The 16857-nt window shown below is 37.1% G+C and overlaps 1 protein-coding gene across 50 annotated transcripts in view; it reads right to left on the reverse strand.

The window, feature by feature from the left end:
* The window catches only part of ANK2 (ankyrin 2), a 330735-nt gene that overhangs the window by 36442 nt on the left and 277436 nt on the right, over positions 1-16857 (reverse strand). For 25 of the 50 annotated variants that reach the window (XM_038581813.1, XM_038581821.1, XM_038581822.1 and 22 more), the window contains 8 exons: positions 13367-13591; positions 11777-11875; positions 10629-10783; positions 7643-7854; positions 7316-7520; positions 4433-4529; positions 1864-2092; positions 972-1097 (listed from right to left, as the gene is read on the reverse strand). In XM_038581813.1, the coding sequence (XP_038437741.1) occupies positions 972-1097; positions 1864-2092; positions 4433-4529; positions 7316-7520; positions 7643-7854; positions 10629-10783; positions 11777-11875; positions 13367-13591 (1348 nt within the window). The remainder of the gene's footprint in view (positions 1-971; positions 1098-1863; positions 2093-4432; positions 4530-7315; positions 7521-7642; positions 7855-10628; positions 10784-11776; positions 11876-13366; positions 13592-16857) is intronic. The other 25 variants (XM_038581851.1, XM_038581834.1, XM_038581855.1 and 22 more) reach the window with 1 other exon arrangement.

Raw genomic sequence — 16857 nt, forward strand, 5'->3', positions numbered from 1 at the left:
GTGGTGATCTATAAGAACCTATCTTTGATCAGGTAAAACAAACCAGAAATGGCACAACAAAAGACTCAGTAGAGATCTTGGGAAAGCTTAATAGACTTTAAAAAACGTAAAAGAGGTTTACTGACATATACTTGGAAAATCATAATGGAATAAAATGAGTCACTGCTGACAAACTGGGAATTAATAATCTGACATTGGTGTAGTAAAAAACTGATAGAAACCAGCATTCAGACTTCTAGATTAGTGAAATACACTGTGAGAAACAAGAAAAAAAATGAGCTGGCTAGAGAAATAGAGAACAGATTTATTACTTCCTTTTCATTACATGAATCTCACCATCACATATTTTAGCTCCTCTTTAGAACTGGAATCCAGAATGAAATGTGTATATATTGCTGCTGCCAAATTCCTAACTTGGATTAATAATCTTAAACAGAGACAACAAATTTACGGTGTACTGAAGTATCTCCATAAATGTTTGCTAAATGAATTTATGAAAATATATCCAGTTCACAGCTCTATCAGGAATAATCTCTTACTAGATTGAGTTCCTGGATCCTTTGAGAGCTTTTACTACAAAAAGTTGTCACTTAGAACTCTTTTGGTCTCCACATTAATGAAATTCATACATTTTTAAAATATAAGCATAAATATTTAAAAGAAATAATAGTAAAAAAGAAGAGAGAGAGACTTCTGTAAAATTTGGAAAAATGTAGCTAGTTTTTTAAATTAATGAATTGGCTATTTGTCCTAATTCTTAGCCTTAAACATAGTTCATATGTAAAAATTAAGGTTGAATTTGAACTTCAAAAATAAAAATGGTTGGGTTTTTAGGACTTTAAAGTTTCACAGATATGGTTTTAAGAAATTATTGCAATGACTTAAAAGCCAGTATTATCTCCTACTAAAAGAAATCAAATCCTTACTTGATCTTAAGTAAAATTCATTACAAAATGCCATGTTTATATTACCTTGACAAAGAGAGGAAGTCGGTTTTCTTTGAAGGCAAAAAAACTGAATATATGATGTTGGCCACTCTTGGTTAATGGCACCAGGTTGCCAAAACAATCAACATAGATGGGTTTTCCTTCTAGTACCTGGTAAAAATAGAAAAATAACAAAGAATATAATAGCTATAATCATTATTGTTATTTATATAAAAAAGTGGTATACAACTTAGAACATCAGAATTCTTAAAATATACATAATCTTTAAATTGCTGACATTTTGTCTTATCTGTGACAAAGCATGTGCTAGTACTCCCTCTTCTTACTGGTACCAGAATCTTCCAGTGCATGGTAGCATTGAATGTTAATGTTTCCATTTCTAACACTGTTTTATGTTACCTCCCACTAGCCAGTATCTATCTTTAAGTGCTAAATTTAATAAATTCCTGATTGGGTTATTTTTGATATTATAATGAGTCAGGTTACTTGACTTCAATATCCAAAGGCCTGCAGACAGAAAATTATGAAATAAGAATAAGTAATGTAGAAAAGCCCTGGATATGGTACTTCCACATTTACATAATGGATATACTTCCTGTTTTCTTCAGTACTAAAAATGAAACCAACAGGGAGAGATAAAGATATCTAAATGATTACAGTCACATACTTTACTAATAACTCATAATTTTTCCCAAGATAACTTTAAGAGAGTCTTTTTACCTCCTCACATACAGTAAGACTATCCCTATATCCAAACTTTTTAAAAATGGCGGATTTTGGACCTTGACCTACTAACTGATCAATATGTAGACTGATTTTTTTTATGGCTCTATTTATTAAATACTATTTTAAATATATTCTACTAGTAAGGGGATAAACAACAGGTTAACATAAACTATTTTTGTAAATACAGTACCTCTACATCCCTGCTTCTGGCCACTTCAGCAAAGTTTTCCTGTTGTTCAAGGGTTTTATCCACTTTATCATCAGTCATGCAGAAACATCTCAACCTGGCTTCAATGGGGTCATGTGATTTGGCAAACACAACAAATTTGGCCATATACGGTACACAGATAATTTCTCTATACACTTGTGATGCAAAGGTAACAGATTCCTGGATTTGTCGACAATCTATCAGCCAGAACCTACAAAATGGAATAAAGGTCAGGTATCTGAAATTTAAAGTATACCACTGAATAAAAAAAAACCAGCCCCTTCACTATGATCAAAATAGTCATTTAATGTTTCTTGGGAAAAGAAGGGAGGAAGATGAGAGAAACTAAAGAGAAAGAAAGTGAAATGAAGCAAGGTAGAAGGATAGATAGGAAGGAAGAAAAGAGTGTGGAGAAAAGAGAGAGATTAGGTGTTTAAGATCAACTATCAAATATTGTATTTGTAATTTTCTTCCCTGGAGACTCTTCTGAGTATTGACTCTTTTGAACTATATATTTCAATGCTTTAGAATCTTCTAGCATGTAAGCTCCGTATCAAGACATTATGACAAGTATCTAACTGAATGAGAGTTCCTATTTTTCTTGCTTCCCTCTCCTATTCTTTGTTACATTTCCTGAAACCCTTTTCAATAAAATCTACACAGCTTTTTTTTTTTTTTTAAAGATTTATTTATTCATGACAGACACAGAGAGAGGGAGAGGCAGAGACACAGGCAGAGGGAGGAGCAGGCTCCATGCAGGGAGCCTGATGTGGGACTCGATCCTGGGACTCCAGGATCACACCTCAGGCTGAAGGCGGCACTAAACCCCTGGGCCACCGGGGCTGCCCACACAGCTTTTCTTCATCATTCTTTTCCAACAACCTCTCCAGTCACCAAGGTGAAATAATGCCATTTTTTTAAAATTGCTTTTGCTCCAGAGCTTCTTAACATTGCTGAATATAATTTTAGAAGAAATCATTAGCCAATTTATGAATTCTAGCCTCAGCTAAGTCTGTGACATTGTCTGGCAACATTTTCCTCAGATATCATTTTATTCAGTATTGTAACTGTGCTAAATCTTTATGACATTCTTTGAGTTCCCACCTCACCTGAGGCTCTAAGAAAGATAACTTCACTGGGAAAGTAGAGGCCATCGATGGACATTTTTTCAATTTGCTATGTATACACTTTAAAAGTTTGGTTCACATCTTTTTGCTCTGAAACCTTTCCCAACCAATGATCACCCTTCTTCACTTAACTCATTTCCCATAATCTTTCAACATTCCTAAGATTTCCCTATTGTCTTGGCCTCTTTTCTTCAGTTCTTGATCCATCTATTTTTTTTTATTGGCTTTTGGTAAAATATATAAAAAATTTACCATTTTAACCATTTTAAGTGTATAATTCATCGGTATTAAGTACATTTACAATACTGACTTCTTGGTCTATGCCATGAGGCCTCTGTAAACAATGCACAATCCAGCATCACTTCTGAAATACAGACTAAATGGGTCACTGTTGCTCTCCCCCAGTACCCTTCTGCATTCTGTCTTGGTATCTTTGTTCATGTTACTCTGTCTTCCACTTTTATCTACCTGTAAGGTTCCTACTTGTCTCATGAGTCACCTCTTCTTGGACATTCTCTTATTCTGATGCAAATGCCCTCTGCTGAATTCTTTAGTACCTCTGGTGTACCTCTCATTCAAAATGTCCCATTGTCTTGCATTAGAATGTAGATGCCTGAGTGGTAGAACATAATGGCCCACAGAACCCAAGACTAGGTAGTTGAGCCTGAGTGGTAGAAACTATAAACACATGCCACCACACCCAAGTATGTCATGCGCCATTACTAAATTATTCATGAATTTCTATTTTTTCTTTTCCCCCTTGAGTAGAAATTTAAGTTTTAACCACTCTTGACTTTAGTTTTCTCATCTGTAAAATGGACACAATACTTCCTTTCCTATTGAAGCACACAGTAGTTGTAGTAATCAAATAAATGGGAAAATGCTTAGCAATCCCTTAATCCCTATGCAAAAGGAAACTAATAGTAATCAACTGAGTTAGTGTGTGCAGGACAGAAAACTAGATAGCTACAGATTTTAAAAGATGTGTGATATGTAAATCAAATATGTAAATGCATTAGAATGCTAAGAGTCACTGAAACCTCTAAATCATTTAAGCAAGCCACAGTGGGCTTTGTGTTTTTATTATTCTGTTGGAGAAAAAGTAGTTCAGTCTATTTTTTGACAGCAGGAAATTTATCTTTCCCAAGACCTTTGGGACTGGAAAAATCAGCTGGTGCCAGCAAAGACCAGAGGCAGGGTCACAATCATTTATTTCTCTTAGATTTTAATCTGACCTGATTGCCCTTTGTTATTGTATCATCACTATTATATTTGCTGGCAGATTTAGCTTAAAATATGAAAGTAAATGCAGATCATGTTTAAAAGCAAGCCAAAAAGCTTCACTCTTAAAGAATGTAAGAAACAAAACAAGACAGTGAGGAGGAGCAATCTCACAGTGGGCTACCCTGGGCTGCATAACATACCTGGCAGACACATTAGTTGTAAAGGAAACACATTCATTGACAAATGTTAAAGGCGTAGTTCCTGTAATGTCTTCCCATTGTGCTGGGGTGGTTCCACCTGAAATAATATGATTGTTTAAAAAAAATCAGGCAAAACTCCAGACTTTGAATTGTAAAATAAAGTCTTTGTGGTTCTGGCTGTATCCACTCATAGACTCACACCCACTCCTCAACATGACATATTGGAAACAACAGGTCTAAAAACCATATGCTAAAAAATGGTACGCTGAAAACAAACAGTAGACACCACCTTTCAAGGAAATTTAAGGGAAGTTATTTGAACAACTGCCTCAAATTGTTTACTAAGTGTTCTATTTTTTTTTTTTTTTTACATTTCAAGTTTTTATTTATATTCTAGAAAACTAACATATAGTGTAGTATTAGTTTCAGGTGTAGAATTTAGTGATGCATCACTTACATAGAACACCCAGTGCTCAGCGCAACAAGTGCCCTCCTTAATCCCTATCACTCATCTAGCCCATCCCCCCACCCACCTCCCCTCCAGTAATCCTCAGTTTGTTCTCTATGGTTAAGATCTGACTGATATTCTGAAGTTTTTATTGTAATTGCTAGGCTTTGAAGATCACTTTAAATTGTAACAGCTGATGATTTTGAAAGCTACTTCGATCAGCCAAGGAGCTGAATACTTTGTTAAAATAAGAAAAAATCTAAATATTCTTTTGTTCCTGAACTTCATATTTCATGGAATTATTTTAAAGAAATAAAATTTCTTCCCAACTTGCAGTTCAAGGTTGGCAAAAAAAATGCTTGGAAAATATTAAGAGCTCAATAATACTGCATGGTGAATGAATAAATGAATGAGTGCTGAGGCATGGCCTCTGGACACAGAAAGATCACCATGAAGGCTGATGTTGACTTTCATTCTACTGGGAAATTATGCTGGCATAGATCAGGATATAACAGTCTTAAAGCACTGTAGGAGGAATGTATGTTTGAGATGAAGAAAATTGTGACTCTAAAATTCCTTAAAGAAGGAACTGAGTTGAGTTATCAAAGAAAGTTCATGGAAACTTATTCTAGTCGGCCTCTAATATAGGAATTCTTAGCAGAACCATAAAACAGAGCAAAACCCCAAAATCCAAACACTCTGGTTAACATACTTTTTTAAATTAACAAATAAGTTTAAGAAATTGTTTAGTACAAACCCGTCTGAAGATCTATGGCTAGAATAACTATATTAGATGGTGCCTAGGCCCAGGTGGTATCCTCATTTGATCATCTAAAGGGCAGGGTGTGCCACAGTTTTCAGTGTCCTTTTGGTCCCATGCAATTATGTTGCACATTATAGAAAGGTTGTGTACCCATGAAACAAAAAGTTTGGGAATGACACCCAGAGATGCTGGTAACAATCAGAAATGGGTAATTGAGAAAGGGATCATAAGTGAAGCATAAGATTTCCTTCTATACTCATTGTAGTCCATGTGTTTTAAAATTTCATCATATTATTAAACTTATGGGGTAAAATGTCAGTGGTCTCCTATCATAAGCACACACACACAAAAGAAAAACACTAAGAAGAAGGGAGAATTAGAGAACAAAATAAAAGTGAACATTCCTTTCAATATGGAAGAGAAATGAAAAAAACTTCTAACAATACCTAAACAACAGGGATGGTGATTATTCCTATTGACAACAATATAAATATTTACTGAATGCCAACACCACATAGTTGGTTTTTTTTTTAATATTTTATTTATTTATTCATGGGAAACAGAGAGAGAGAGGCAGAGAAATAGGCAGAGGGAGAAGCAGGCTCCATGCAGGGAGCCCGATGTGGGACTTGATCCTGGGACTCCAGGATCACACCCTGAGCCGAAGGCAGACGTTTAACTGATGAGCCACCCAGGCATCCCCACATAGTTATTGTTAAAGAGGGAAATTAGGGATCCCTGGGTGGCGCAGCGGTTTGGCGCCTGCCTTTGGCCCAGGGCGCGATCCTGGAGACCCGGGATCGAATCCCACGTCGGGCTCCCTGCATGGAGCCTGCTTCTCCCTCTGCCTGTGTCTCTGCCTCTCTCTCTCTCTGTGACTATCATAAATAAATAAATAAAATCTTTAAAAAAAAAAAATTAAAGAGGGAAATTATTAGGTCAATGATGTAGTACTAACACAAGTTATCTGTGGATTTTTTCCTCTCACCATTTATTATTTTTTTTCCTCTCACCAATAATACCATTTGTGGTGGTATTATTGAGAAGAAAGAAAAAAAAACAATGCTCCAGTAATGTCTTTCTGGAATGTGGTAGTTGTCTGAAAGCCATTACAACTTCCAATTGAAAAGACCAAAATTCAGTTAATCATTAATAATCTTTACATTGTTTTTCCAAGATCAATGATAAAGGCAAAACAATTCCTAGACAGAAGTTTGAACTGGATATAATAATCCAATATGCTATTTATTTTTCATAAAAGATTTCATATTAAGATGAAGTCTTCAGTGAAGGCTTAAAACTTAGGCTTTGAGGTATGTAAATTTGGGTTTGAATTCCAACTCTGCCAAATATTTATGGTATGATTTCAAGTAAGTTCTAGAACTTCTCAGCCTTGACTTCCTTTTCAGTAAATAGGGTTAACATTTCTTTACAGGGCCACTGTAAAGGCTGAAGTGACAGCGCATATAAAGGGTCTAGAAGTAGGGCATACAGGCTGTATTTTATAAGTATTAGTTCATTTCCTTTCACCTTTCACTTCCCTAATTAGAAGTTTTTTCCTGAATGAATATATAACCTCACAGGTATCTGATGACAAAGATAATTTAATATTTACAGTAACCTATGTTTCTTCCTTCAGAACTTTCTACTAGCACAGTCACATGTGACTCACCTGTTATGCTGCATAGTAATCTTAAGGTTGGTGCATCCCCCCCAAAACCATTCAACATGACATCACTTGAAGCCTTTGGGACAGGAATGGTCATGGTAATTGGTTTGTGGAATTTTCTTCTTCTAGGTTCCAAAGTGACTATCGGGCTGAAGGTAGCTTTGTTGCCTAGAATCTTCTTAACCAGCTCACTGTGCATAGGTTGAGCCTTTTCAAAGAAAAAAAAATGTTAAACAGCATATCTATATTTACATCAATATATTTATTTGAAAAGCTGATTTCTAATCATTACACCCATGTTAGGTTAACTTGCATCCAACGAGGGCATACCTGGAGGCCTACACGGATCCTCTTGGTTAGTGCCCCCTCTGGGAAGACGGCTTGTACCTGGGGGGCCACCGTGCTGCTCAGCACGCCTCCCTCTGGGCCAATCAGGTTGCTGTCCTGTTTGATGCGAGACACTACTGCAAAGTATTGTGGGAAGTCACGGGTGATGATGCGGCATATTCGCTTCTTTTCTAGGTCTTCCGGGCTATCCAGCACTGAGACAAGAAATGACCCATCTTCATACAGCAAAGGGTTTCCTTCCAAAAGCATTCTAGCAAACTCCATGGCGGAGGTTAATAGTAAACAAGTGTGGGAACAAAACACCTTTTTTTTTTTTTTTTAAAGTAATAGGAAAATTTAAAAAGACATCCTATCCTGACAACACCAGGAAAAAAACAAAAACAAAAACAAAAACAAAAAAACCCGCAGTCTTTCAAGACCTACCAGCAATTAGTCTGCACATTTTATTTCTTTGTGGACACTAAAAACTTTTCAGGGCACTGTGAAAGGAAAGCCTCCAGCTCCAGATGCAGTGCTGAAGACCGGCTGCCTTTGTAAATGAGGGGTTTGGAGGGCAAATCTGGAATGGAAATGAACCTGTTCTATTCTTGGTTCACGTGATAGAGAGGAAATTGTTTATGGACTCCTTCTCTTCATGAATTTCAAAGTTAGCTCAAAAACCAGTTATTGTGGTTTGAGGAAGAAATATGGCCCTTTCAGTCCTCAGGGCCATAGTGCAGGAAGAAAATTTGTCTTCTAAGGGTAAGGTTTGTGTCTGTGTGTTTATTATAGTGACATAATTGTCTCTGAAACAGTCATATATAAAAAAAAAAAAAATCATGGGATCCCTGAGTGGCTCAGCGGTTTAGCACTGCCTTCAGCCCAGGGGGTGATCCTGGGATCCTGGGATCGAGTCCCACGTCGGGCTCTCTGCATGGAGTCTGCTTCTCCCTCTGCCTGTGTCTCTGCCTCTCTCTCTCTCTCTGTGTGTGTGTGTCTCTCTCATGAATAAATAAATAAAATCTTTTTAAAAAAATCAGTGATTATGAATTCAGGGTTTGAGTATTCCCCTGAAACCATTAACTTACCAAACATATCATCTACTATCAGGAAGACAGGATAATGGGCTCTTTGTAAATTGCATTAGTGTAGCTATGTAGGGCAAATAAAAAATCAGACTGGCTTAAAATGTAGAAAATTTGCAGTAAGGGGATCACTGAATTTTTAGGGATTATGGAAAGTTATTTATCTTCAGAAACCATTTGCAATCCATTCTAGAGGCAAGAACAGCAACTACCCTTTTTCTTGACAATTGAATATAACTAGATATAGCAAAAGCCAGAAGTCCCAGGATGTGATCATACATAACTGAAAACTGATGCACTGGCAAACACCAGCACATACTCACAAAAGACTGTATTTCCATGGATAGAGAACATAAAAAATACAAAACTCTGATTCTTTGTTTTACAATAGGCTTTATACACATAGAGTTATAGGAGTCCTCATTCCAGGTCAAGATGCCAGTGCTCATGGCGGTGTTAATGACAGGTAAATATCTCAGAGGAAAATATCCTAAACCTAAATGTAGGCAAAAGAAATGGCTTCAAGAAGTAAAAGCAGCTAAATATTGCATGAAACAAGCTTTATCAGGAGAATCCTGATCTTTTTATCTTGCTTGGAAAAATACTGACCTATGTATCTAGAGGGCATAATTTCTTTTTCCTTCTACCTCCTTGCACAGGGTAAGCCTGGACTCTATTCTTATTCCACCTCAGCAGGATGCAGAAAGACTAAAGCAGCTGTTGCCCAGCCAGCCTTACTCTCTGAGAGCCACACCCAAGGCTATGGGCAGTAGTCTGCAAGACTGGTGAACATGACAAATGTTCACATACAGCTGTAAGTCCGGTTCTGTACAAAATTTGGTATGCTCTTGGCACTTAAGAAAAGATCATGCCCTATTTGCGTGGTTCCTTAAAGTGAACACATGTCCCGTTATTAGGACTGAGTCTTTGTTTTTGTGCAGCCTAAGGAGGCCAGAGAATGAGCCAATCCCCTCCAGTCACACTGAGATATTTCAACTTGTGGCTAGATGGTCCAAGATGGATTTGGGATTTACAGAGATCAAAGCCCTAATGAGAACAATGAATTCCTTAACTCTATGTGTAGGTGTGTAGAACGAAATTCTACCCTGGCAACTCCTTACTTTAATTATATGTAGAAGTTTGAGTGAACTTAATTTTCCTATCTCCTTAGTAATAGCAAGTTAAAAGAAGAAATCATATTATCCTATAATGCACTAGTTACAGGTATATATGTAAGTTCCCCAATTAAAAAAAAAAAAGCCTACCACTTTTTATCAGTGTCTTTCTTAAATATCTAAATTTTCCTGTTCAGCATTTTTAAAAAATCATGGATTTATTATCCAGTATCAGTTCATTTTGTAGCCTAAACAGCAAAATCTATTCGGTCTCGCGTCTTAGGTTTGAAAAGTTTACACTAAAGATAGAGATGTGCTATGCCTCCTTATTAAAATGAGATATTTACTATTGGAAGGGTTTTATTTTCTTGAATATAACAGATATATAAATATATCATACATTCCAACCCTGGAGCATACAGACCACTGGAAAATACCAAAATACAAAAAAAAAAAAAAAAGGGATCCCTGGGTGGCGCAGCGGTTTGGCGCCTGCCTTTGGCCCAAGGCACGATCCTGGAGACCCGGGATTGAATCCCACATCAGGCTCCTGGTGCATGGAGCCTGCTTCTCCCTCTGCCTGTGTCTCTGCCTCTCTCTCTCTCTCTCTCTCTGTGTCACTATCATAAATAAAAAACAAAAAAAAAATACTTGCCATGATAAAATGACACCAAGAACACCCATACCCAAACCCACCCCCCACCCACACACCCGGAGGTCATAAGAAAGAAATACATCATTTTAGTGCTTCCATTTCAGAATCCTTTTAAAACCCTTACTATGAAGTACCTTCATCCATGCCATTAAGGATTTCATTCAATTCGTCTTCAGTGTATTCACAATAATGCTCTTTCCAGCTGTCCCCATTCTCACTGCGCAGGACCACCAGTTCCCTTTCCTTTCCTCGAAGAGCAGCAAAATGAGGGATCTCCACGATCACAGGCCTGACATAGTAAGGTAGAGTGCTTAGTGTGGACAAGAGCTAACCAATAGCAAGACAAGCACCATGACTCTGTCTGTTGCAAAGTGACCTGGAATCATTCTCTTTCTCGGGACAGGGGCATTGTGGGCTGTCCTCCGGAGCCCATCGGCTAGCAGATGGTCACGCAATAGCACTCCACCTTGGGGCACCATCCTTAGGGACATGCTGCTACCTTAAGCCAAATAAAGTTTCCCTATGAGTGCATGTGGCATTCTGGAACTTCTCCTTTGATAAATGTTAAGTATAACACATTTAACCAAAATAAACGTACATGCATATCCATGAGGTGTGCCAATCTCCTAAAACATTTTCTACAAGGTGCAAACGACAAAATGGTTTAAGAAGGAACATGGCTTGTATGTTGCATAATTTGATGTGTTGTAAATGAAAAGATGTCAGAAAAGTTAGCTACTTGGGAACTAAGGAGACATGCACTCATGGTTTTTGCCTTTTTTTTTTTCATTCAAGGGAACAATAGGCATGTGTACACAGCGTGGCCACAGGTGGCTGAGCAGCACCTCAATAGACAGCCCGGCTATGTCCCATGCCTATTAGCTCAGGATCTGGAACATGCACTGCCCTGACATTTTCAGGTCGCATTCACTTTCAAAATTTACAGAGGCTTTGGATTTTTCAGTCCAGGTTGCTTTGATACAGACTTCAAATTTATCATAACAACATCATAACTAGCACATAGTACAACTAGGCAGATCTCATGCTTTAAACGAAAATGAAGATCACAGCACTTTAAGGGAAAAGATATAAAAAACATCACTCGAAAATAAAAGTCACATACCACAAGGGTCAGAAATGGTCCACTAAAGATAGGTTATACAGAATTTAAATCATAGGGAGGGACATGTCATGGGCACAATGACAAAAAGAGAAATCATATTGCAGAAGAAGGAGAAGAATGGGGGCCAGCAGCCATCAATTTGTTTTAAGTCACTCCTACCCAAGGAATTTGGTTCCAGGAGGCCCCAGCTGAAGGATGCGGCTGACCAAACTTTCTCCCTCATTAAGTGGGGGAGGAGCCGTTGGCAGGTGAAGTTTACTGAGTACATCCAAAGCAGCAGTGAAAGAAAGAACATAAGTAAGCTTCAGGTATTGTTCTCCACAGAACCCCAGCGTCACCGGCTGATCAACAGGGTGAAATCTGGTTTCACACTGCGCTTGGTTCTGTCCCCTCCATTGGTCACAAAGAGTAAGGAACCGAGACCCAGAGTGTACAATGGAGGCGCATGGAAGGAGACCCTTAGATGTGGAATCTGTCCCTACTTAGGTTCACTGCCAGGGCATGAGCCGAAAAATAAACAACAAAAAAATATGCTCCACAGGAAAGACAAAGCTGTTGGGAATATAATAAAAACTCTGTAGAGAGGCCAGATGTTTTCAGGGATATTCCTCAACAGATGTGAAGTTTATTAAAAAGCCTAAAACTACCTGAGCACAAGGGCCTGGTACAAAATGTGAAAGGGGTCATTGGGGAATTATTCCAACCATAATGGCATTTCTGATGCAACCCAGAACTTCACAGGCTCCTCCTAAATCTCTGGCCATTTAAGGAGGACAAGGGAGGTGGCTTCTATAACTGGGGGATACAGACAACCCTTTTCAGGTGTGAACATAATTTGCAGCAACCTGTTAATAATTTGCTCCAAATTACAAGGCTTTAGAACATTTCTCCAAGTTCTAAAGCAAATCCTCTCCCCCAAACAACACTAGCAAAGCAAAGAGTTCATGATTAACAGCATTTTTCTCCCAATTTTTGAGCACAAAGACTTGTTATGACAAGACTTAAATACAAATGATTTGTTTCAAAATATTTTGAAACTTGTCCCCCTCCAAAGCTTCATCCTTTTTTCAGTTTTCAGTGGTAGTCATTTGTTGGCATGTTGAGACACCACTTCATATATAATAGCAGCTGTACAACCAGAGGAAGGAAGAAATGCTAATTTCTGCTCAAAATTGCTAAAATGAACATGACAAAAGTGGTCTTGATTTTGTCGTCTTATGAAAACTACAACTAAAGGGACTGCCGGTGTAATTTTCAGACTCAAGATAGCAATTTTGATAGCAGAAAAGACAAATCACATGGAGTGAATTTTTGGGTATCCTATAAAGTTAACTCTGCTTTCCAAAGATAATCACTCTGTTCTGTAACTACACAGACTTTAAATTTATGTTTGTAATAGAGTACTACTTCTTCTTTATGACTTTACCATGTGAGTCTCAGGATTAAAAAAAAAATACCTACCATTGGCTAAAATGTGGTTATTCACATTGGAAGTCTAGCAGCTATTGTCACATCCAAAGAGAAGGAATAATAATTCACCTGAATATCAAACTCATGAATGCCTTAGAATAAGAGGTTTGTGACTGGAGTCAAACACTGTGGTGCTACTTCCAATTTTTAAATAATTTCACAGGGGCCAATCTTCTTTCACAACGTCATGACGTACCTTTTTCCATTCCATCCTAGTGATTTCATGTAGAGGACACAAGCTCATCCGTGACTAAGTGGAGGTTTATCAGAAACCCTTACCCAAGGAACTGAGCACCAGAAGGTCCAACTTCGATCAGGCGACTGGCCAGGCCTTCTCCTTCCACCATTGGAGGCATTGTCGCCAGTCTATGGCGTTTGACCAGACGGCAGGTGACTCGAGTTGGGGCAGTACATTTCCGAGGTGGAATAATGATACGGAGCCCATTGTGTCTGCATCCTCGCATAGCACCACCTCGAGCATCCACCATAAAACTAACCAGGAAACTAAAAATTAAAATAGAAGATTAGCTGCATTTTGAAATACTGGAAGAAGATAAACAAGTTTTGTCAAGTTAGTTTGCTTTCATAATGCTTTGTTCTTTTTAAAATTCATTCACACCGTGGCAAAATATTTGTCCTTAAAAGTTATTTTACTTTATGCTAATGCCTCTATTTCTGTTTGGTCATTGTTTTAGTTTTTGTATTATTTTGATCTGTGACTAAAGAATTCTGCTGATTTTTGTTGACAATGGTGATATTATATACAAACTGTAAATTAGAAATCTAATTGGCTTAGAAAGTGGAATTATATGATGAACACTGATGAGTCTTCTTTTGTTATAAATGCAATGACTTCTGCTTCTGCTTCTGTCTAGAGGAGTCCTGAAAAATCCACATCTTGAAATAATGTAAGGACAGAATAGAAAGAAAAGACCAAATTGCAGTTTTTCTAAGTTAATCCGACCTGACTTTTCAAAATTACAACTTGTCCAGCCCATTTTAATATAATTCTATGACTTAAAAAAAGATTCATAGGCTTTCTCCCAAGATCAAACCCATGTACATGCATCCTCCTCCAACATTATCTTACCCAGGATGCAGGTTTTTAATTTATCGCATTCTAACGGAGAAGGAAAAGCAAAAAATTAAATGCTTTGGATAGACTCAATTTATTGGTTGACATTCACTTTTTCAGCTGTTAAGTAGGAATCTCTCTGCTGTACTGGTCTAACTGAAGCAAAGATGGGGTGGTCAGAAAATAAGATCATAAATCCCTTCTATTCTGTGTTTTGAAGTGAGAAACCCTGGGTTCATGAGGATGGAAAAGGTCTGTGCTTCATGATTTTCCCCAAATTATAGGAAACTGTAGTGGAAAATCACAACTAAAAAAATTTAGAAATGTAAAGTCTTCTATTATTTTTGCTCTTTTACTGCTGAATTAATTGTTCATGCATAAAAGAACGAAAATCACGAAAATCCAAGTGACCATTTTAAGTGTACCAAGAGAAAGATTAGTTTTAACTTTAGTGTTATTTCCTGTGGGATGGTCTAAATGGATCCTGATACAGATTAGTTTGAATTCTTGTCACTCTGATAGTCCTAACACTCATTAAAGTCTTGGAGGCACTCACTTCCTCAAAGAGCAAAAATTAAACCAGACAACCCCAGTGTTGGTCACATATACACAAAGACACCAACGAACAGTGTGTACACCCTTATACAGATTACATTACTATCTTTCCCAATTTTCATCGCATTTGCAAGATTTTATATACCAAAACAAAGAGGAAAGCAACATACAGGTGTATTATGGATCTACTTATAATTTAACTAGCACAGAACTACACCAGATTCACCACGTCTAGATAGTGCATCCATGACAACATTTAAAACATTTGAAAGATATTTTATCAAAGTAAGTTATAGGATAGAATGCAATACATTGATGTTATTTTTTAGACAAGTGATGAAAAATATGTTAGCAACTTCTTCATAGCAGAACACAGAACTCATTAAGCATGCTATTAAACAGAAATCCTGTTGCTAGTAATAAAAATGGATGCGAGGAAGCCTGGAGTGCCTGTCTGAAGCACGTCATGCAGAATGAGTCCACGAGAAGAGCCGTCACCATCCTTCCCATGACATGCAGGAGCCAGCCTAGAACTACCTTTCACACCCAGCCCTCTAAGTTTTTAGTAGAGGGCAAAAACTGGGGAGTATCATCAATTGGTCAGTACTCAAGAATGGATGTTCCTGGTCTTAAAACACAATGAAAAAATGTTGGCTGCTTTTCTTATTACTAGCCTAAGTATGAATTCTTAAAAAAAAAAAAAGTTCTTTTCTATTTGCTTTTTAAAATGTACTATTTTAAAAGAATGAAAAAAACTGAAAACACCTCTAGATGAATACAAAAGTTTCTACTCCATTTTATTTATTTTTATTTATGCTATTAATGCCAATTTTTATAAAAACTAGGGGCAACTAGGGGCAAGTTTGAACTAGGGCTATTCCAAATGCATTGCGATATTTCTGATTTTCCCTAATTTTTTTTTTCATCTTTTGATTACTGTCACCACTGAGGAATGGAACAGGGACTCAAACTCTTAAGAAATTATTATAATACATCCAGGCAATATTACCAATCTTTTATACCTTTTGAAGGCACTCAGGAAATCAGCACACGTTACATGCTATTACGTTTCCACTATATTTACTCTAGTAATGACTTATGACCTATAAAATGTCTCCAACTAGAAAAACACATAGAATGTCTTCTAGTAGTGCATCTTCTTAAAAAAGTTAATTACAGTAGCTATGTTATTAGTTATAATAGTGTTTCAATAACTACATGGTTGATTACTTTCTCTAATTTTGTGTCATTGATTGTTCCTTTTGAAATTCTCTTTTGCTCTCATTTACTCCATAGTTTCCATTTCCATGCATGAGAAACAGGCAATGTTTGTTACCGTCCTATTAAATGCCACCTGCCCTGCTTGGAACTGAGGATACTTAAAGTAAAACCATAATTGCTCCTGCCAAAAAGCTCATGTCTAAGCCCTAGGTTTCACAGGATGGTTTTGCTTACTCAGAATCATTTCATTTCCTGGTCAATAAGAAAGGAATTATAACCACATACAAGAACCATGTAAGTACCCTATTGGCAGTGATCTTGTTTTTCCTATGTTCCCCTGGTGCCTAGCACAATGTAGATGGAGTACATAGTAGGCAGTCAAACAATTGTTGAGTATGTGAATGGATGGAAGACAGAAAAGAGCAGGTTGTAAGAAGTTGTATATAATTATCTAATAAAGAGATAAGGCAGCAAAATTGAAGGTAATTTTATTGTTTGGTCTCTGGACAACCAATCCAGTTAGAACTTATTCAAATTACTACATTCTGATATTTCAGCTCATAAAATAGCAAAATAGTTGGGAAAGACTATACTCAATGTCAAATATTCTTCTACAGATCTTTTTCTGCTCCCAAATAAGAGACTGGATATATTTATTTCCCCTGATAGGTGATTAGTAGAAAATGGGAGTAATCAAAAATCAAGAGTTTGAATGTAACAAAGGAAATAATTTTATTAGGAGTGAAAATTCCATGAAGAAAGACTGAGATTGGGAAATCAAAAGGAAAGAACTTAAAGACTGAATTTGCAAGGAGATACATTTAACTCTAAGTGTCTCAACATCCTCTAGATCTGGAAAGTAATACTTATGTACGGCACCCAACCACAGCAAATTGGGAAAAGTAAGGTGCCAATATGC

This window comes from Canis lupus, chromosome 32, assembly GCF_011100685.1.
Source record: "Canis lupus familiaris isolate Mischka breed German Shepherd chromosome 32, alternate assembly UU_Cfam_GSD_1.0, whole genome shotgun sequence".
In the NCBI taxonomy this organism is placed as follows: domain Eukaryota; kingdom Metazoa; phylum Chordata; class Mammalia; order Carnivora; family Canidae; genus Canis; species Canis lupus.